Here is a 20,785-nt window from a genome sequence, read left to right as displayed (position 1 = left end):
TCACTGAAACATCACAAACAAGAAACAATTGCGACAAAAAAAACACGTTTCAAGAGTCAGTGGAAAGAAACCGAAACAGAACCAAAGCAAAGCACTTTTAGGCCTCACGGACGCCGGCCGAGAGTGGAGATAAAACCATTTAACGGCTAACTCCACTTCATTTCAACAGATCTTTTGGGGTTGTGGGTGAGCGCTGCTAATGTAGCATTTTGACACGATGAATCAGCGCAAATTCGGCATTTCTGGTCGATTAATGGTCAAAACCGTTTGACTAACAACTTTTTTACGCATTTACAAAATAGGATTGCTAACTGCTAGCTTTTGAATTTGAACGCTCAAAGTGAACGAGTGAACTCTGAGCTAGCCTCCATCAACAAAACCAGTGGTGACTTCTGAGGAGGAAAACTACACTTCCCACAATCCCACAGTGCCACATCTGATCAATGGAACTAATTATTGACACTTTGGGGCTTTGTGGCTCCGTTTTGAAGTGATTCCAGGCGAGCGGAGGCATCTGCATTTGTGCTAAGCTAACTAGCATCAAAGAAGAAGAGCATCTCTTTATTAGAGATAAGAGGTAAACAATGAAAATAAAAGTGTTGGCTGACCTTGCTTGGAAGTGGCTCACACTGTATTGCTTTCAAGCACGTACACACACACACACACACACACACACAGGAGGTGAGAACACACCGACTGACACACACACTCACACAAAGGCACGAATATCCATGCAGAATGACACCGAACAGACGCGCGCAAACATGTCGAGACGGACTCGCTGAGCACGGAGAGCGAGGTGGCATGAGAGACGCTCGCTATGTTCACAGGAAAAGGGGGTAAAACCGAAACACACACACACAGACACAGGTGTCTGGCGGTGACAGCCAAGGGGACAAGGGTTTTTTGGACAGATGGTCACTAAGCAACAGGCGAGTGTCTAAAAATATGGCTGCAGGTCTTGGAATTCCTCTAAAGCATGCACACACACACACACACACACACACACACACGGACGCAATGATCTGCCTTCCCGAAAAGACTTATCGACTCTTGGAAGTGCCCATTCCCGGTGTTACGTGGTTACCGTGGTATCAGCATCGCTACCGGTGGGCGGGAAAAAAGTCGTTTAGCACACCCCCCCAACTTGAATTAGCGTCTGGGATGTTGTAACCATGGGGACGGAGATCTAATTGCTGCGACCCAAACGAGCAAACAAGGAGGAAATCCCTCCAAAATCGAGCTCTTTACCCGACGCCGAGTGTTGTGACGGGAGCGACTCTGTAAAACCGGCATTTAAAGCGGGCGGAGCCAGCAGGTGATCTGTCCCCCCCCCCCCCGTCCACCGTGGGCAGGTAAATTGCTGCTTTCCCTCCCTCGCAGAGAACAAAGAATCAAAGCACAAAGAGGCTAAATTACCAGTTTTCTCTGTATTTTCTTCAGTGTTTCCAAACATCGTTGGCGACCGAGGACTCGCTAACAAGAGGAGGCCGTTTAGCTAACGTCCACCTGCTGTCCCGCCTGTCTTTGTCTGGGAGGACAGACGGGTGAATCAGACGTGACAACAACAAGACGGACGCGTGACAAACGCAGAGAAACAACTCCGAAAAGATCCGAGTTGCCGACGGTCGAGCTGAAATCTTTGGATAACGGAGATTCGGGACTTTTCTCTACGGACACAACAGAGTCCCGACGGCGGCGGAACTGTCCCCTGTGCCATTCCGGAAGCTTCCCTCTTCCCTTTTCTCCAAGGTGGACTTTGATCAAGTTCCTTGTTTCCATGGACCAGCGGGTCCGCTCCGGGTCTGGCCAGTCCTCCCAGCTGGATCGAACTGGTTTACTGGGGTCCCTCCGTTGGGCCCCGGGGCTCCTCCTTCCAGCCTTTTCCCAACGTTAGAGTGTAAACAGTGAAGCCCTCCTCCAGGTAGACCTCGCACTCCCTCGTCCCTCAGGATCCTCTCACTTTAGAATAAACACCTTGTTGTTTTTTTTTTTTTTACAAGTGCACGTGAACTACATCAACATGTGACGCCAGTCAAGAGTTGAAGGGGGAGGAGACGTGAAGGGGGCGGGGACCCGGGTCGTCGTCAAGGACTATAGTAACACATCGCCATGGCGGTGGTCTCTGGGGGGGGGGGGGGTGTTGGGGTAAGGGGGGGTGACGAAGAAGAAAAGAGGTTGACAGTTTTTAGCCTTCTTCTGACCCCCAGCGTTCCGATGCAGCAGTCACCTGAGGGCGCCGGAATGTTGGGGGAGAGAGAGGGAGAGAGACAGAGAGAGAGGGAGAGAGAGAGGTGTGGGGGGGGGGGGCACGCCTCTTCCTTCACCTCACGCGTCTCAGTTTGCCCCTCCTCCCTACGACGGCGTTCCCTCTTATCCCGCCACATTCCCGACGCCCTGTGTGGATATTTTAGGTGTCTGCGTATGATGTAATACGCCCCCTGGTCGCCAACAACGCCGAGACTCTGGTTTACATGATGGGGGGGGGGGGGGGGGGTCCTCTCAGTCTCTCCAGTCTCTCTCTCTCCATCCTGATTGGCAGTGGGCCTCTCTCGCCCCCCCTCCATTTAAAACATTGGTAGGTGGCAGTAGGCCTCCAGGGACGCCAGGAGGATATAAATGAGCCACAGCGTCACGAAGAGGAGCGACGTTAGCATCTTGCTAGTTCGTGGCCCGCCCAGCTCGCCGCCGGCAACAGACGCACGGCGCCGGTACAGGAGTGTGATGACGCACACCACGGCCAGGGCCGTGAAGAGGCCCACGGAGAAGGCCAGGTTCCCCGGGTCCACCGTGAAGGTCTTGCCCTTGGTGCGCCACGCGACGGCCGCGATGGTCCAAGCCACGCCGATGCCGAGGAAGACGTTGACGGCGTTGGAGCCGGTGACGTTGCCGATGGAGGCGTCGGCGTACTGGTCCTGGATGGCGGCGACCTTGCTCGCGAAGGTGTCTAGGTGGGAAAATCAAACAAGGGACGAGATGAGTGTTGTGGACGAGATGAGTGTTGTGCTGTAGCCGCTGGGCTAGCTTTAGCATTAGCGTTTTTGGTCACCACCAAACATGAAAGGAAAAGAGCCCAATGCTAAAAACGTCGTTGCTGTGGATCTGATGGTTTCCAACACCAAATATACGGAATTTTACCACAGAATTGTTTTTTAAAAAAACAACAGGTTTTCCACTTTCCACTCAGCAGCGTTTTCATATCCCAAAACATGGAGGATTTGGTTCTTGCTGAGTGTTTTCCTCATCGGTGGAGCAACAAAAGAGGCTTTAAAACCTCCCGTTTTTCCGTTTGCTCTGTTTTTCCGGTAAAAATGACAACAAAGGGGGTGAAGCTCAAGTGCCAGAAGTGGGGCACAGCTTGAGTTCGCCAAATTAGCAACGCCGGAAGCGTAACAATAGGTGGGAGACGCTCCGAAAGACGAGCGCTGGCTGTTCCTACGGTGATGGATGTCACGTGTGTGTGTGTGAGTGTGTGTGTGTGTGAGTGTGTGTGTGTGTGGGGGGGGGGGTTCTGATGACCTGTGGGGCATCACCTCATCACACACCTGCGTATCGCTGCAGAGGCGGCACACGATGACGGATGGCTGCTAGCAAACACATAACAGCCACTAAGGGGGGGTAATAAATGTCCCAGATGGGGCGAGACAGGAGATAAGAGCGTGGGGGGGCGCTCCCACTCACCCGGGACTGACGTTCCGAGCGCCACGAACACCACGGCCGTCACCGAGTCCTTCAGCCCGACCGTGCAGCCGAAGTGCGAGGCCAGGTCGCCGGTGACGGCCGTCAGCACGCCGATCAGGGATATGGAGACGAAGAAGCAGGCCCAGCCGTTCCAGTACTCGGTGGGCGGGACGAAGGCGAACAGAACCTTCCAGAAGACGGTGAGGAAGTGCATGATGTAGTCGAAGCAGGACGGCAGGCGCTCCTCGCCGCTCTCCTCGTCGTCGTCGTCGCCTTTGTTGGGAGAGGTGGCAGAGTCACTTCATCTCGCTAAGAGAGTTAGCGGCTAGGATAAGTGAGAGGTTAGCGAGATGCTAACCTCCGCTACGGTGTTCATTGGTTGCTCCGGATGTTAGCCAAACGTTTTACCTGCACTGACGGTGACGGCGCTGACGAACTGCTCCCTCCAGCTGCTGCTCCCCACCACCAGAGCCAGGTTGGTCTTCTTGATCAACTTATCTACTGTGTTCTACACACACGCACACACACACACACACACACACGTGCACGTGCCAGCGCACGCAGATCATGCAGGAAGAGAGAAGAGACCGATTCGTTACGAAGTCCGAAGAAAGAGGTTTTCCCGCTAGCAGCAGTGAAGAGAAGCAAAGGTGAAAGACTGTAACAGCATCCTGAGGATTAGCAGGTTTAGCAGAAGGAGTTAGCAACGAGAGCGAGGGCGAAGCTAAAGCAAGAGGTGGCCGGTTAACCTTGTCGACTCTCCAAACGAGCTCGTTTACTGCCCTCTGCTCTCCGGTCCAAGAAAAGAGAAGCGAACAAAATTAAAAAATGAGTGATGCGGCTCAACGAGGTGGGAAACCTAAAATAACGTCGTCCATCGTTTCAGGAGGGAAACTGACCTTGAATTCGTAGGACTCCTCGATCACCACCTCCATCTGGGTGTGTTCCCCCAGGCTCGGACAGCCCATCTTGGCCACCTCCTCTTCTTCTGCTCCCACCATCGGCTTGTTCTCGTTGGAGTCACCTAGAACGGGACGATACTTTCGACCGTTAGCTATGACCGTTCGCTTTGAGGAAGCTCCGCACAAACCCAGAGTGTCCAAAAAAGTAGGTTAAATGAATAAATAAGTTGAAACGGACACGGAACCAATGCAAACTCATGATTAACCACAGCGGCGCCCCCTGCTGGTTGACTTGTCAGGGTTCGTGTAGCTTGAAATGGTCTAAATGCTAATACTCCAACCACAGCTGTCATTACTTCCAGAACGCCGATAAAGGACATATATCACATATATATGTCTCCAAAGCCACTGACTCAGTCCTCACACCCTATGGCAGCCCTTAATTGAGCTGCCTGTTGCCGTGGTAACTGAAAAGCAGCGCCATGCGTGAAGTGGCGAGGGCGTCGAGCAAGGTGCATTTAAATGTCATTCCACTTGATCTTTCGACAAATTCCATTACGACGCTATTAATTCAGTGGCTGACAGGTGGGATTTGTGGCAGCTAGCACGATAGCCTGACAGCAAGTGGATCTTGCGTGGGTTTTCTTCATGTTCTACGGTTTAATTGCATTGACTGGAGACTCTAAATTGCAGAATTTAAACAGAAAGCCTGATGCTAGCCGTTAGCATGGAAGCACCAGATACATTTACTCGACGTACAGGTTCGAGCGATCGTTAAAAACGCCTAAAAGTCTTGAGTGATTAGAGGTCAGAAATTCAAATTAACATAAAAACTGTTTAATCACCTCGGGATTACAGCTGGCACGGTAACATTAGCAGGTGCTAACAGCTGGAGCAACACTGATGGCAGCGCCTGCCTGATGATGTCATTAAATTATGGTCTCTATAATATCTAAAATAGTCACAAACAGCATGATGCTAATGCTATTAGCCTCAACTGCGTTTCAAGGCCTGAAATTCTGCTGATTTTTCCACATTTGGGAAACACCCACCATGTTTCTGCCCGATCTCCAGCAGCACCGGCTCCCCCAGCTCGATGGCGAAGGCCTTGTTCTTCTCGTACTCTTCATCATCGATGATTTTCACCTCGATCACCTTCCTGTTTTTGGAAAAAAAAGATCTAGATGAGTCGTCAGTTTTACAGGCTGATGCATTTAGAGTCGACGGGAAATCTGAGTCGATGTGGGGGCGATGTGGTGTCGATGTGAAGCAGATGTGGGGGCGATGTGGAGCAGATGTGGAGCAGATGTGGGATCGATGTGGAGCAGATGTGGGGGCGATGTGGAGCAGATGTGGAGCAGATGTGGGGCCGATGTGGAGCAGATGTGGAGCAGATGTGGGGGCGATGTGGAGCAGATGTGGGGCCGATGTGGGGCCGATGTGGGGTCGATGTGGGGCCGATGTGGAGCCGATGTGGGGTCGATGTGGAGCAGATGTGGGGCCGATGTGGAGCAGATGTGGGGCCGATGTGGGGCCGATGTGGAGCAGATGTGGGGCCGATGTGGAGCTGATGTGGGGCCGATGTGGAGCAGATGTGGGGCCGATGTGGAGCTGATGTGGGGCCGATGTGGAGCTGATGTGGGGCCGATGTGGGGCCGATGTGGGGTTGATGTGAGGTCGATGTGAGGTTGATGTGAGGTCGATGTGGGGCCGATGTGGGGTCGATGTGAGGTCGATGTGAGGTCGATGTGGGATCGATGTGGGGCCGATGTGGGGCCGATGTGGGGTCGGGGGCTTCTCTGTACGCCCTAATATTTTCTCCCCCAAGGCTGACGGTGGCGTGATGAACGGCGCCGCCACAGCTGAGAGATTTTCAGTTATGAAAAAAACCCACCAAATATCTGAATTCAGAGATGTGAGGACTCAACGACGACTAACTCTGCTAGCGCTGATGCTAATTACGCCTCCCTGGTGTTAGCCTGCCATAAACTCACACCCTCGCCACTTCCTTCCTAGCTAACGAAAGCTAAAGCTCGCCCAGAAGAGACGCCGTTCCCCCCCAACAGATGCACTCTTCAGCCGCCTCGCTTCCCGGCCTCGTTACAGTTTGACACCTGCTCCCCGTCCAGCTGCCGCCCCGTCAGGTTCGGGGTGCGGCGGCCTGTCAGCGGCGGCGGCCTGTCAGCGGCGGCGGCCTGTCAGCGGCGGCGGCCTGTCAGCGGCGTGACGCAGACCCCGAGTTCACCGACGCTGCCAGAAATAGAGACGAGGAGCAGGAGGGAGGAAAGGAGAGACGCCACCTGCAAGAAAGGTCGCCCTGAAGGGCGCTGCTTCAAATGAGCACCTGCGGGTCACATGACCCACTGCCTGGGTGGAAGTTCTCCCAGTTACTGACAGGCTGATGGGAATACTGGGAATACTGGGAATACTAAAGACCTTGTTGCATTAGTTGATGAACGTGTCACATCTCGGTCTCCATCTCCATTTACTTCTGTGTGTGTGTGTGTGTGTGTGTGTGTGTGTGCGTGTGTGTGTGTGTGTGTGTGTGTGTGTGTGTGTGTGTACAACTTAAAAAAACTAATTTTCTTGAGTGTGGCTGATTTATATACCTGCTTGAGTTTTACAGAGACTCTGAACCTCTAAATCTCCTCCTCTCCTCCTCCCTCCCTCTCCCCTCCTCCTCCCCTCTCCTCCCCTCTCCTCCTCCCCTCTCCTCCCCTCCTCGATCTCCTCCCCTCTCCTCCTCCCTCCTCCCCTCCTCTCCTCCTCCCTCCTCTCCTCCCCTCTCCTCCTCCCTCCCTCTCCTCCTCCTCCCTCTCCTCCTCCTCCCCTTTCCTCCTCTTCCTCCCTTCTCCTCCCATTACTTCACCTGTCCCAGCATCGACCCAGGATGGTCTCAGGAAGAGAGGTGGGCCCTTTGTGACTGTTTCCATGACAACATCTCACCTCTACGCCACCTAATCAGCAGCTTCTTCACACCTTTCTGATATTAACTCACCTGTTCAGATATTTTTACAAGTTCTCGTGATATAAATGGAAGCTAAGTAACAAAACGCTCCGTCCCACATCGAGACGAGTGAGCTCCAGCTGTGGAGAGCAATGAGGCTGAGGGACAGTGGAGGGACAGTGGAGGGACAGTGGAGGGACAGTGGAGGGACGGCCGAGGGACGGCCGAGGGACAGCGCTCAGGCTAAAGGACTAAGATCGACCACAGAGAAACACAGATCAGTATTTAATGATCACGTGTTTGGAGAAATAGTCAAAACAAACAAAACATCCCATAATTCCCTGCGCAGCTGCTAGTTTGCGCTCATTCTTGCCCTTCAAAGGCGTCGCGGCAGAGATGACGTGATAGAATGTCCCATCTGGGGCATCAAAGGCTGTGGGGTTGCCACGGCAACCACATACTTCAACAGGGCCGTGCGCGCTACACGCTAACCAAACTGTGAAGGATTAGCTTCCATTTGGGTTAGCACGGCAATGGAAACGAGCAAAGTGAGGGAAGGGCGCAAAAGGCCCATCTGGACCCTGACCAGGTGCGTCACCTGGGCGGTGGCCACGCCCCCTCGTCCAGACGCACGAGAAAATGGAGGAACTAGCTTCCTCCTCCTCTAGAGGCACGTGACACGACGTTGGGAAGATCTCATGAGAACACGGCTGCTCTTGACGTCCTAAAGAGGGAGCAAAAGGACATGCACAGAGTGTGTGTGTGTGTGTGTGTGTGTGTGTGTGTGTGTGTGTGTGTGTGTGAGGCATCAAATATTGAAGGGATGCGAAGGCGTGTGCAGCGAGCAGCATCTGCACACATGAACGCTCAGCTGACGTTCTGAGCTCCATGACTTCCATCACATGAGACAGACCCGTCGCCGGGACGACGGCCCGTCGCCGGGGACGACGGCCCCGACTCTCCGCTCTGTTTTTCCCTCCCAGGGAAACTTGTGTTCACTTCAAAGTGCAGAAAAAAGAAAAAAAAAGGCCTTTTCCCGCTGAAATCTGTGACTCCGGTTCTTTGATCGGTTTCCTGACGCGTCCCGTTCGGGTGCGACCAAACCGCTTATGTAATAGCTTATGTAATAACCGCGTCCGCCATATTGAAACAGCGGCTTCGCTTTCTGCAGGAGAAGTGAAGGATTCTGGGACGGCGCGAGAACGAGTCGACACGTCATCGCAGCTGCGGCTGAGCCGCTTTTTCCGTCTTCGGAGGGGAAAACGCAGCCAAACAAGACGAGAAGGTTGTTATTTTAAAACTCTCCTCGTCTGTTCTCACGTATGTTTCAGCGCTTCCCATCATATTTACAATCCGGTCAAACTGGGAGGTTTGCGTGAAAAATTCATACACGTTATGGAACAGAAACCCGGCGTAGGGGTTCGCTCTAATGCCTCACAGCACCACGGTCATGGGTTCGATTCCCAGCAGGCCTTTCTGTGTTAGTTATATGCTAGTGTGGAACAAAGGAAAATCAAGAATACACACAAATGGGTCCCGATTCACGGAGAGAGGCCGGAATATCGCTAACGTGGAACCGTGTTCGCACTCAAGTTTCCGTGAAGTTTGAGAGGCGCCGGCCAGAACCAAGTAAACGTCTCGAGGACAGCCGCCAGACAGGAGGCTAACAGACGCTAGCGCTACGTTCAAATCTGCTCAACTGTTGAAGCCTCGTCTGGGATGAAAAACAAGCAAAATCAGCGAGGAGCAGGGCGACCTAGCGTCATTCCGGAGCTAAATCGCTGGCCTAGCGCAGTTGTTACTGACCGATGTGAGCTGAACTTTGAGGTTCTGTGTATGTGGAAGTAAACGGCGCCTGGCAGCCCTCACTGGGGGCTGAGAAGTTTTGGGATTGTCGCTATGCTAACTGTGACCAAGCTAACCTGAATCCTTCAGGCAGCCCTTGAAAAAAAGACGCCCGGTCATTTCCTCCCTTCCTACTGACCTCCCTCCTAGTTTCCTCCTCCCTTACCCTCTTCCACCGGCCACTTTTTTCACTTTTAATTCCACATTATGCCCCGCCCACCGGCGCGAACCATCGCCCCTCTGACGGGGGGGTCAACGATGAAGCAATGCGGAGCAATGCGGAGCAATGCGGCGAAAGAGATGCTGGTGGGCTAAAGTATACACCCGTCAAATGGAGACACAGGTGATGCACTGATGGGAAAGAAGTGAAGAGATGACAAGGCGGGAAGAAGGATGGCGGCCGGGCGGGAAGAGAGAGTGGCGCAGGTGAGGGAGTGATGGATGGCGAGGGGAGAGGGTTAAACCAGAGACGGAGGAGAAGAAGTGGCGTGATGGGGAGAGGACAGCGAGGGCGGGCTGGAGGTGTTTATACGGAGAGCCGGCGTGAGTCACATCGCTCTCTTTCTCTGTTTCCAAAGGTCCGCGGGCGCCAGCAGGAAGTGGCTCATCACTTTTAGAGCGATGGAAGGGTCCGGGGGGGGGGTTCCTCCTCCGGTAGCACAGCTCTCGGGTCAGATTGGTGGTTCTAGCTGCTCCATTTGTTCCGTCATGACAACAAAGATGTCATTGTTGACAGAGCGGAACCAGATGGGCTGAGGTTCTACGCTCTCCCTAGCTGCATTCAGGCCTGCGTGGAGGTCACCGCGTTAATTGATGCTAGCGGGGCACCCTGGGGGTAAACTGGGGGGCAACAGGGGCTCATCCCGGGGTCGGATGTCAGCGAAGACATAGACAGCGCGGCAGAAAAACCCAAATGTGAGCAGAAATGCGGGAAAAGTGGCAGCACAGACCAGCCGGCCTACAGCGTTGAACGCAGCCCAGCTTCCTTTAATGTGGTCTCGTGCGCTGGGGGGGGGCTGGGGCTGGTGGGAGGGCAGGGAGGGTATATATGTACCCTGTTTAGGCGCTAATCATGGGCATGGAAGAGCAGGGGCAGCTCACGGTGGGTCCGTGACCCATGATTACAGACTGCAGCAGAGGCCCACCCTGCAGGTTCCCCCCATCCCTGAACACACGGACTCCTCAGAACCACAGAGGTTTGGGTCTCAGGTCCATCACGGAACACACACCATGAGGACATCGTGCAACTGTCATGGGATTCGAACCCTATTTATCAGTGCCCTGTCACCCAGTTCCTTGAAAAAATTCAAATGTTTTTATTGTTTTATAGCTACGCGTTAGTTCCTACTTCTATATAAAAGACTGACACGTGTGTGTGTGTGTGTGTGTGTGTGTGTGTGTGTGTGAGAGAGAGAGAGAGAGAGAGCGAGCGAGTTATCAGACGTTTTCTGCTCCACAGGAAAGAGTCAGGTTACATGCGAGGACCCCAGGGGGCGCCCCGTGTTGTTTGCCTGTGGAAAAATCGGGATGTGAATATCAAAGGAGTGAACGATTACCCAGCATCCTCAGCTGCAGGTAAGCTAGGCTACTTAACTGTGAGCGAAGGGGCCCCGGGAGCAAGATGAAGGTAATGTAAGGTAATGTATATTAATCTAAAAATGAAATTTCAAGATTCCATAATATTAATGTTCTTACATGGACTCATCATGTAAATCGTTAAATTATTAAAATGAGTGTTCAGGCTGCCCTTTTCTACGTGTGTCATTAGCATATTCTGTCCGTTGTTTTCATCAGTGACAGTTTTAACCTTTTCATTATTCATTTTTGATGAATAGTGTAAGTGCCGCCTTTAAATAATGTAAAAATATACAAATATTTCCAGGAATTACAGGCAACAGGATGCAGGCACCACTAATATTACCTTTACTGATTTATCTTTTGAAATAAATGAGGTAATCAGGTGGCTGTGGAGAGGAATTATGGTTTAAAACCAGCCCTTGTGCACGTCGGCGTGCCTGCTGCGCAAAACACGACATTTTCATTCATGGGATGCAGATTCCTGCTTTTATTTATGGAATTTCTTGATTGGAACCGTCAGTGGGGTCAGGGAAGGGGGGGGGGGGGGGGGTGTAGGAAGAGGAGGAAGTAGACGCGACACATGTTAAGGAAACAATAAAAGTGACAATAAGATGAAAACGCGTCGGCTCCGAGGAGGCTTTATTTCAGGAGCCGCCTCAGACGAGCGACAGACGGAGAAACAGGTTGCAAATATCAAACAAGCGAGCGTCATGGCGGGCGCGCAAACACCCGCTGCCTCCGTGGCACGAAGAAGTCACACATCCTTTAACAAGATGCGGGATCGGGCTTCGCCCCAGGGGGTCTTTGAGTTGTGAGGAGAAATCAGAACCTGCTTTAAAACGGGCCTGTTGTGGAACCACCGTGAGAGCAGCACGGTCGACCGAAGCTATGCTAACAAAAGCTAAAAAAAAGCTAACTGAACATGGGAACCAACCTGATGCATTCAGGGAACATTTCCAAACCAAAACGTGCGCGTTCTCTGCGTTTTTGTTTCTCTTCCTCGCTGGGTGCTATGTACATTATCGACACTCGTGTTAGCACCTTCTCAACCTTTCTGCCATCGCTTTGACCTTTCGCCCTCTGAGCGCTGAAGTTGGACAGCAGATGAAGCCCGTTTGGAAACATATCGACCACATACTGAGGACATTTAGCAACTTAGCTATGTCATTGGGGTAGCATTGTGTGTAAATAAGGGTTTAGCCCAGCTAACCTGCAACAGCTTGCGCAAATCCAACAAAACTTTGGGGACTTTTCACAAATGTAATCAAACTAGAACAAGGAAATGACCTGGGACAGATTTGTGTCATCAAGCTACGTCAATGCTAATGTTCACAATCACACAAAGCTAGCAATTAGACTAATTAATCCAGGATTTCCCATCATATTAGCTTTGCTACTCCTCTGGAGTTTTCTCCCCTGAACGCGAGACGTAAGCGGGTGCGAGGTTTCACCTGAAGCTAACTAAATAACCACAAATCCTGCGTTTGAAGAGCAGCCGCTGCCATTCTATAGACAGAATCACCGTGTATCCCTGTTTCCTTCACCAGGAACTACCATTTGAGACTGACCTACTTCTGTCGTTGTCAGTCAAGCAGCACCCAACAGGAACGCACAACCGTCCTCACGCTCAACACAGGTCCCACAACCATGGGTGGTTTTCTTTCAGATAAAAACACACACTGTGTTTTCCTCTACGGGCCCCAGGAGCTGCAGAGGAAACTGCTTTTCTAGCCAATTTATGGCTCCGGTCAATTTAGCGCAGCTGACATCAGCAGATTAAAAATACCTGCGCCCGAGGGTGCGAGAGTAAGGGAGGCCAACGCGTCTGCACTTACATCGTCTCGTCGTTCTGAAACTCCAGCTTCCCGGCGGCCAGCTCGTAGTCCTCCCCGCCTTTGGCGGTGCCGTCCACAGCGCGGTAAGGGACAGCCACCAGGCCTCTGGCCCCCGAAGTCCTGAGCACCTTCACCTCCATCACGCCAACGCTCTCGCTCACCCTCTGGCTGGCACTCTCAAAGGTGAAGATACCTGAGGTGGACAGAGACGGATTAAAGGGCTTCGCAGGGGACGAAGAGCAGGCGGCTTCATAGAGGATGAGAGTAATAAACGCCCACGCTCGCTCTCCAAGGTGGAGCGAATACGCTATACACAGAGAATGGGATCATAGATTACCTCCCACTCGCTCTTGTTGCAGGATAATGAGCTTCATTTTAATCCTCTCTGGATGTTATCAAGCATGGGAGGACTGCAGGTCTAATTGTTAAATACCTCGTTCTGCCCTGCATCGGAAATTCCGAGAACTGACGCAGTCCGGCAAGAAATAGTCCCAAAAAGATGAGCTAATGCTGTTCTTCAACACCAGCAATCTGGCTGCCGGGATAATATTATCTCCTTTATTCCCCCAGCTTGGCTTATTGGTTCAAGAAACAGGACAGAGCTTTTTAGCCTTAAGGCTAACTGCTGGATGCTAACACTTTCTGCTTTTCCACCACAACATCTACTGTCTCTTACCAAGAGTTTGAAGGTCTTAACACATTTCCCCTGAAACAGCTTCCCCCTAACCTCAAATGTTCCCTAAAGAGTACCTCTTAGGGCGGTACAACTTTTGAGGGGTTGGGACTCTACCTATGAATTAATTGCACCCTGTGCTCCAACAATTAACACTCTTGCTAAGGATGAAATAAGCTAGCTGGACCTCAAGTGGGCGACTCAAAGGCTCTGCCTTTAGCTCTGCAGAGGACTTGCAGAAAGTCTCGAAAAGTTAAAGACGCTTCCGTAAGATCACAAGAGGCTGAACAATAAAAGTTCTTGGAAAAGTCCAGTGGGGGTTTTCGGTCTCACCTGCGTGATCGTCGTCATAGATGGTCACCGTTGCCGTGTGGTTGTCCCCCAGCACGGCCTTAGGGGTGACACTGGCGTCCAGCGGGGTGGTGCCTACCTCGGGGTATCCCACCACTCGCGGGTTGCTAAGGTGGACGTAGAAGTACTCATCCTCCTCGAAAATGTCGTCATCGATCACCCCAACTGTGATCTCTGCAAAACCAGTTCAGTGTTCTGGTTTTAGTGCACCGTTCTCTGCATTTACCAACATTTTTGGCAGGGGGGGGGGGTTTCTTACCTTTAACCGTCTCACCAGGCTTGAACACCAAGGTCCCCTCGGCGAACTCGTAATCCGACCCTGCGTTGGCGGTGCCGTCCTCTGTGCGATAATCCACCTTGGGGAGGGATTGGGACGCCAGGCAAGGTGAGAGCAAAGAGATCCGTCGGCGATAAAACAAGATATGCAGGCAGAGGATAGCGATAGAGGTGGGGGGGCAAGAGGATGGGGGAGGGGGTTGGGAAGGGTGTGAACAGCGGGAAGAGAAAACAAGAGAAAGTGCTTCATTAAAGCGAGCCCCCTGGTCAGAGAGAGCCCGATAACGACTTTGAAGATGCTACCACGGAATGTTCTAGGCGTCCTCTCCGTTCTCTTTAACGCTCTCCGTGCACACGCACACACCGACCCGACTCGGTGACGGCTCCCTCGCACACTGGCGTAACCTCCTGAAGGGTTACATAAGAATGCTCCTACGAAATAATCCAAACAAGTTTAATCTGGCTACTGTAGCCCCTCCGGTGGTTCTTATTTTAGCTAAAGGTGAAGTGGCACAGTTCCGTAAATGACGTTGATGCCGTGCGGCGCGAGCTTTGATGTGATTCCTTTGAAGAATGAGAGGATCTAAACTGCTTTGGGACTGGGTTAGCCTGAATAAACAGCGAGGTGTTTTGACACGTTCACATTGTTTCACCGTACGACGTTTGTTCCCTGGGCTACGTCTTGATGTTTACCTGTTTTCGATAACCCGATGGTGCCAAATATTTGTGGAACGAGAGAAGTGTGCGAATAAAAGAGTCTTTTCAGATGCAAAACCTGAATAAACAACCAGTGAAAGCTGAAATTCCACACCAAACCTGAATCGGCTGGCAACACGTCACGGAAGCTGCCGGGTTTGTTGTTCCTTTGGGGGGGGGTTCAAAGCCAGAACATCCCGTGAGTGAGGCGGACACACCGCATCATGTGAGAAGCCCGGACAGAAATTTTACCACAGATCATTTAAACAGGAATATCAGAGATGTAGCGGCCTCGCAGGCGGGTCGGATATCATCGCGCTGACAGCTGAGAGTTGAGCCTGAGTGGTATTCAGAGCTAACGTTGAGGCTAAAATCAATGAGCCTGCATTAATGGATTTGTTTCATTTGGAGTCTGTCAAAACTCGCCACGGATGCCTCCAGAGCGCCTCGGCAACCCCCACCGGTTCAGGATTTTCCCTACCTTAGCTGTAACTCCGGCGTCCCCTCCGTGTCTGCCGACGGTCAGTTTCAGGGAGCCGCAGTTTTCGAAGCACTGGTACAGAGAGGGTTCAAACTCGAACCTGACGGTGTGGGGGTCGTCCTCCTGGGCCTGGGTTTCGTTGCTGCTCACCACCTGCTAGCGAAGGGCAAGATTACGGCTAAGAAACGTTATTAGACGTTACGTCCCTAGAGGAAATAAACAACGCGCGACCTTGCGAGCCTGATCGGCAGCGTGCTTCTTCAGGATGTTCCCGGCTCCAATCATCATCCTGGTCGCCTGGATCCTGTAAAACGCTCGGCTCTTCTGCTGCTGCATCAGAACCTGAGCGGAAATGACAAGAACAGGGTCAAAGTGAGGTCCCGTTGCCCTGTAATGGCACCAGAACACCAGTTACAAGAGCAACGTCAAGGAACTGGCTGGACTCCAGTTCTGGGCCTCTGAAATCTCCTGATCTAATGACCCATATCAATTTATATAATGATCTTAAGGAAAATGTATGGGCTGACACTCATCTCAAACTGGTATGGATCTTTAGATTAAGTGGGGAGCTGGCACCCTTGTTATTTAGCTAGATTTAAAGCTGGTGGACCAGAGTTTTTATCAGCCCCGCATGTCTTTGGACGCACCCAAAGATTTCCAATTCAATTAAAGACTTCATATGTTTTTGTTGCGCTAATCCAACTCTGAGTCCAGGGCCACAAACGGGGCGGCGGCGGCGGCGGCGGCGTTATTTACGACAATCACAAAAGTCCATGAATTCATCTTGATGACTGTGGTGTTTGTTGACATCCGTGTATAAAGTATATTTTTAAAAGGGCCACATATGTATCATTCATGCGTGCTAATTAGCTGAGATGGCGAAGTGTGATTAGCATAGCTCAACAGGCATTGAGTCAATTGTAGGGGAAGAAAAAGCTGCAGTAATTGGCACTGATTAAAGCAGCTCGGGGTGGCGCCATACTTTTATCACCTTAAACATGCTGTTTGATGCTGACAGCACGGCGACGTCTTTCACACGACGTCACCCTCGCATGCGGAATGTGAGGATACATTCTGGAAACTAAAGGAAGCTGTGAGGCCTCGGGTGGAAGCACTGAGACGGAGCATTAACTGAGCCAACGAGGATAAAAGAAAAGCATTTCCTTGGTTTCAGCTCGTCAGATGTTCTCTAACATGACAGTTTATGGGTTCAGACACGTTGATTAGCTTTGATTTAAGCTAGGCTGGCAGGGTTCCAAACCCCAATCTTCCCCCTACTGGCTGTGCTATGCTAAGCTAATCCAGCTCTCAGCCCAAAACTAGCAGCTCTCTGACTGTAAAGATAAGGGCCATGCTGACCTGATAGTTAGCCATCTCAATTAGCTGCTCCATGTCTTTATCCGGGTGCCTCTGCTTAAGCTCCTTCAGTGTCTTCGCCATGTCCCTCCGGGCCTCGTCTTCCTCATCCTTGGCGCCGCCATCCTCCATAATCCCCCCGTCCATCCCGCTGTGACAGTTTAGCACGATCTGTCCATCCAGCTCCAGCATGTCCATCTTCGTGAAGCCCCCGGGACCAAGCGCCCCTCCACCGACCCCGCCGTCCATGCCTCCCGCCCCTCCGTCAGCTCCCCCCTCCGTCTCGATGATGATGCCGCGGGACTTGTCGGCGCGGTAGCGCTTGCGCACATACTTGTAGATGAGGAGCCGGCGGTCGGCCACCCAGGCCTGGACCACGCAGAGGGGGAAGAAGAGGAAGGTCAGCACCGCCTCCCAGACCTGCAGGTAAGAGGGAACAAGATCATCCCTCCTTATTTGTGATCCGCTTCCTCCATTTATCAGGAATAAAAGCTAATATCTCATCCGGTCCTCACCGCCACCTCTCCAGGGGAAAACACGCTCAGAATCAGGTACAACCAGATGTACGCGAAAATGCTCCACGCCGCCGTGACGAAGAACACCCGCAGGTGCTTGATCTTGCGCGTCTCCCCGTCGGGGACCACGTAGACGCAGATGGCGATGATGACGAACATGTTGAAAGCGGCGCTGCCCACAATGGTGCTGGGCCCCAAGGAGCCCGCCTGGAAGTCGTGACCACACACCTGCACGGAGGAGGCCAAATCAGATCCGCCCGCCCCTCTCGCGCCTGCGCAGGCGAACCCAACGCACTCACCTCGATAACAGACAGCAGGATCTCGGGGGCGCTGGAACCCAAAGCCATGAGGGTGAGGTTGGAGACGGTCTCGTTCCAGATCCTGACGGTCGCCGTCGTGGTTTCGCCGTTGGGCCTTTTTATGGTGATTTCCTTTTCCTGGGAGGTTATGACCTGGAAAGAGGAGGGGAATGGCGGTAAAAGGAGCCGCAGGGAACACCACCGGACTTTGGCCTCGCTCTAAAGATGCCAGTGAAAGGTCGCAAACCTCGATGGAAGACATGAATCGATCAGCAATGATGCTCATGCCCAGGAACATGTAGATGAGCGCAACAAAGTAAACGATGGCCCGGGCCACCTTATCCCCTACGGACGGGTTCTGGGGGTTCCACATGGGCAGTATTACTCCTGAAAAGTACCAAAAATGTTATATAACACCGTATTATAGCGCAGCTTAGCTCAGTGTCACCACAGCCTGATTAAAACCCCCAAAAGTGGGATATTTTCTCATTTGTCCTACTAAAAGGTTATTGAAATGGATTAAGCGCTCTATTGTTAGAGTCGCTAAAGTAAATTTATGTTTGCTAGGGCGTCAGGCGGCAAAATAGCTTTACAGTATTAGGATTCGATGCTAGTGCATTAGCGGCTGACACCCGGTGAGCATGATCGGAGGGAGGCGTGGAGCCCGTTCCGTCCAGCTCCACGGCCTTCATCCGTCATCCCTCAGGTCTAATTAACGCTCATTATCCTTTCCTGTAATTAATACACGGAGCAACTGCGTCACCCACCTTCCTGACACGCGTCTCCGCTGGTGGAGCAGTTCTGCTCGGAGGATCCTGCCTCCACGGGGCCGGGACACAACAGCAGGAGGAGGCAGGAGGCCAGGAGGAAGAGGAGGGGTGAGGGTCGGAGGATGCCGGAGGGCCCTGGCGCCATGTTAGAGGAGGATGCTGGGATGTCAGTGGTTGTCGAGGGTTGGTCTGGGGACGGCGTAGCCTGGAGCGGTATTCCGATTCCTGGATCGAGGAAGGAGAAGCGGGGGGGGGGGGGGGGTTACATTCATATTTAGTAGAAAAATTTCTCAAGTTAAGAGAAAGCTCTTCATAATAAATGGGCTGCGTGCACAAGCTTTTTTCCACGTGCGCTGAGCGCTCAGAGCAGCTGTCACATTGGCCCACTGTCAAGCACATGCTAAAGGCGCCCGGCCGCCCTGCGAAAGGCAGACCCGCTTGTCAAGAAGTGATACGGCGTTCGCCGCGCCATGCGGCCCGTGGCATTTCTGCTGCTCCCCCCCGCTGGGAAACCAATCACTGCACCCCCCCCCTGCTGTGATAAGGCTCCACAGAAGGGAAGATAAAACCTCAGACTATCCCCCGAGTACACTTTCATCGGTGTCATTTGCAGCCGCAGCTTCCAGCTAACGAAGAGAATAAAGGTTCCACCAGCTCGGCGAGGCTAGCTGGGGGGGGGGGGGGGGGCAGGACGGGGGGGCAGGACGGCGGGGCCAGACCCGTAGCGCCACACACGCCGCCGTAAGAGCTCGGGACGACACAGGACCTGGGTCACAGCTGCATGTTTTGGATGCGACTGAAAGGTGAAGGTGAATATTCTCGAGGACTGCGGATCAGCGAGGCGCCGCCTCTCCGGCGAAATGGCGCAAACGAGCCTCGAGAGCGCAAACCTCTACGCACATCGGCGGAAGACTCCCACACGGATTTCACGCCCGGCGGCCAACATTAGCAGAACCGGGAAATTCACAGCAGAGGGAGGAAACAAGATCTCCAGAAAAGGGGAAGCGGAACAGGCTAAAGTGGCAGCGCCGGGTCAGACCCCGCTAGCACACAGCAACCGTCGGGACGCCGTCGACCTTGGCTGGTTCCCCTTGTCGACACACAATCCCAACACCTCAGCCCAGGGCAGAATAAATGCCCCCAGTTCACACACACACACACAAACGCACTTAGTCATCGGTCGTGACTTTAGCGGCGGGTTCTGACCTTGTCTTCATCGGTCTTCCAGGGTCTTGCTGCTCCAACAACAACCTGTCACTTCAATCCTCCTTCGCTTCTCTCCTCCGGTCTCTCCCATTTTATGCTTCCTCTCGGTCACTTTCATTTCCATATTTTTTTTGTACTTTTCCGTCAGAGGTCACGCCTGCGTTCAGCCCGTGTGGATTTTTTTGTTGGGCAACATCACATTCGAGGCCCAGAGACAATTTGTGATCCATTCGGGCTCAAATAAGCAAAAATTCCCACCAAGTTCTTCCTTTATTTGCTTTATTCCCTCGATCTGGTTTGTCACCCCTCTGTTTTTACCACTTTTAACCCCCCCCACCGGTGTCCTCACAGGCAGTATTCCTTTCTGCCATTCACCTGACGCTGGAGCTTTACCTCCTTTCTCGCAGTGATAATCGGAAACTAGCCTACAAAACCCGCGCGAGACTCCAACTGGAGGCCGATTCTTGAAGATCAGCGTCCTTCCAGTCGGTCCGACACCAGCTCGGAGCGCTCCTCTTCTGCGTGGCAAGCAGGAGAAGAGCATTAATGCGTGTGTTCTGTACGTCCAGAAGGGCTTTCCCTCGTTAGACGTGAATCATTCTGACTGATCACGCACACGCACACACACACACACACACACACACACACACACACACACACACACACACACACAGTGATGCTGCTGAGCACAGCTGTACTTTAACCACAGCTGCAGACCTACAACACGCCACCGGACCTTTTGCAGCGGTTCGTGGGGGCCACGCTGGTCCGCACCGGCGACCCGGCGTGGACGCGCCGATACAACCGAGAGATTACAAATGAGCGCAGGAGCGGCAGAATCTCACATTGGATTTAAACTAAACAGGAAATTTACAGCAACAGTTGCGTTACGTAACCCTGCACTTGTGCGTCACTCCGCTAATGTTGCAGTCGCTTCAGTCCCCCCCCCCCCCCCCCCACCCCCGACTCATTACCGCACCAATGGAACTCTTAAACAGAGACATCACCGGGTTCCTGTTTAACTGAGCTTCTGCTTGAGGATGTCTTGCTTTTTAGGACTTAGCAACAATGCTAATGGGAAAAAAGGATGATTCCTGCTCCCGTTGCTCCATCAGATATTCCTGAATATTACGGTAGAGATTTCTAAGGGTCAGGGGACACAGGCTGCATCTACCAGGGATCTCCTCGTCCTTTCACGTGCTGCTAACAAGCCATGCGGCCTGATATTGAGCCGTGAACACCACGGTAATGGGATTGCTTCCCTCTCCCAGTGGCCATATTAGTGGGCCGTGCGTATGTAATTGCAAGAAGCAGTTGCAGGGTATGTTAGCGTGCATATGAGCGTGGCGTGCTAAAACACACGTGTGCGGCTGT

The 20,785-nt window shown here is 52.5% G+C and overlaps 1 protein-coding gene across 4 annotated transcripts in view; it reads right to left on the bottom strand.

The window, feature by feature from the left end:
- Window positions 1–2,043: 2,043 nt before the first annotated feature.
- LOC115250642 (sodium/calcium exchanger 1-like) overlaps window positions 2,044–20,785 on the bottom strand; it is a 45,070-nt gene continuing 26,328 nt past the window's right edge. For 2 of the 4 annotated variants that reach the window (XM_029839912.1, XM_029839910.1), the window contains exons 2-17: window positions 18,203–18,430; window positions 17,683–17,822; window positions 17,436–17,588; window positions 17,137–17,364; window positions 16,625–17,041; window positions 15,497–15,607; window positions 15,266–15,418; window positions 14,072–14,168; window positions 13,795–13,986; window positions 12,789–12,981; window positions 5,636–5,742; window positions 4,581–4,705; window positions 4,431–4,466; window positions 4,090–4,189; window positions 3,682–3,954; window positions 2,044–2,947 (exon numbers count right to left, since the gene is read on the bottom strand). In XM_029839912.1, the coding sequence (XP_029695772.1) occupies window positions 2,568–2,947; window positions 3,682–3,954; window positions 4,090–4,189; window positions 4,431–4,466; window positions 4,581–4,705; window positions 5,636–5,742; window positions 12,789–12,981; window positions 13,795–13,986; window positions 14,072–14,168; window positions 15,266–15,418; window positions 15,497–15,607; window positions 16,625–17,041; window positions 17,137–17,364; window positions 17,436–17,588; window positions 17,683–17,822; window positions 18,203–18,350 (2,853 nt within the window). In that variant the 5' untranslated portion in view covers window positions 18,351–18,430 and the 3' untranslated portion in view covers window positions 2,044–2,567. Of the gene's footprint in view, window positions 2,948–3,681; window positions 3,955–4,089; window positions 4,190–4,430; window positions 4,467–4,580; window positions 4,706–5,635; window positions 5,743–12,788; window positions 12,982–13,794; window positions 13,987–14,071; window positions 14,169–15,265; window positions 15,419–15,496; window positions 15,608–16,624; window positions 17,042–17,136; window positions 17,365–17,435; window positions 17,589–17,682; window positions 17,823–18,202; window positions 18,431–19,411; window positions 20,040–20,785 lie in introns of those variants that run through there. The other 2 variants (XM_029839911.1, XM_029839913.1) reach the window with 2 other exon arrangements.

This window comes from Takifugu rubripes, chromosome 8, assembly GCF_901000725.2.
Source record: "Takifugu rubripes chromosome 8, fTakRub1.2, whole genome shotgun sequence".
Lineage (NCBI taxonomy): Eukaryota > Metazoa > Chordata > Actinopteri > Tetraodontiformes > Tetraodontidae > Takifugu > Takifugu rubripes.
Note: the sequence above shows the minus strand (reverse complement) of the source record. Positions and strands in the feature narration are given on the sequence as shown.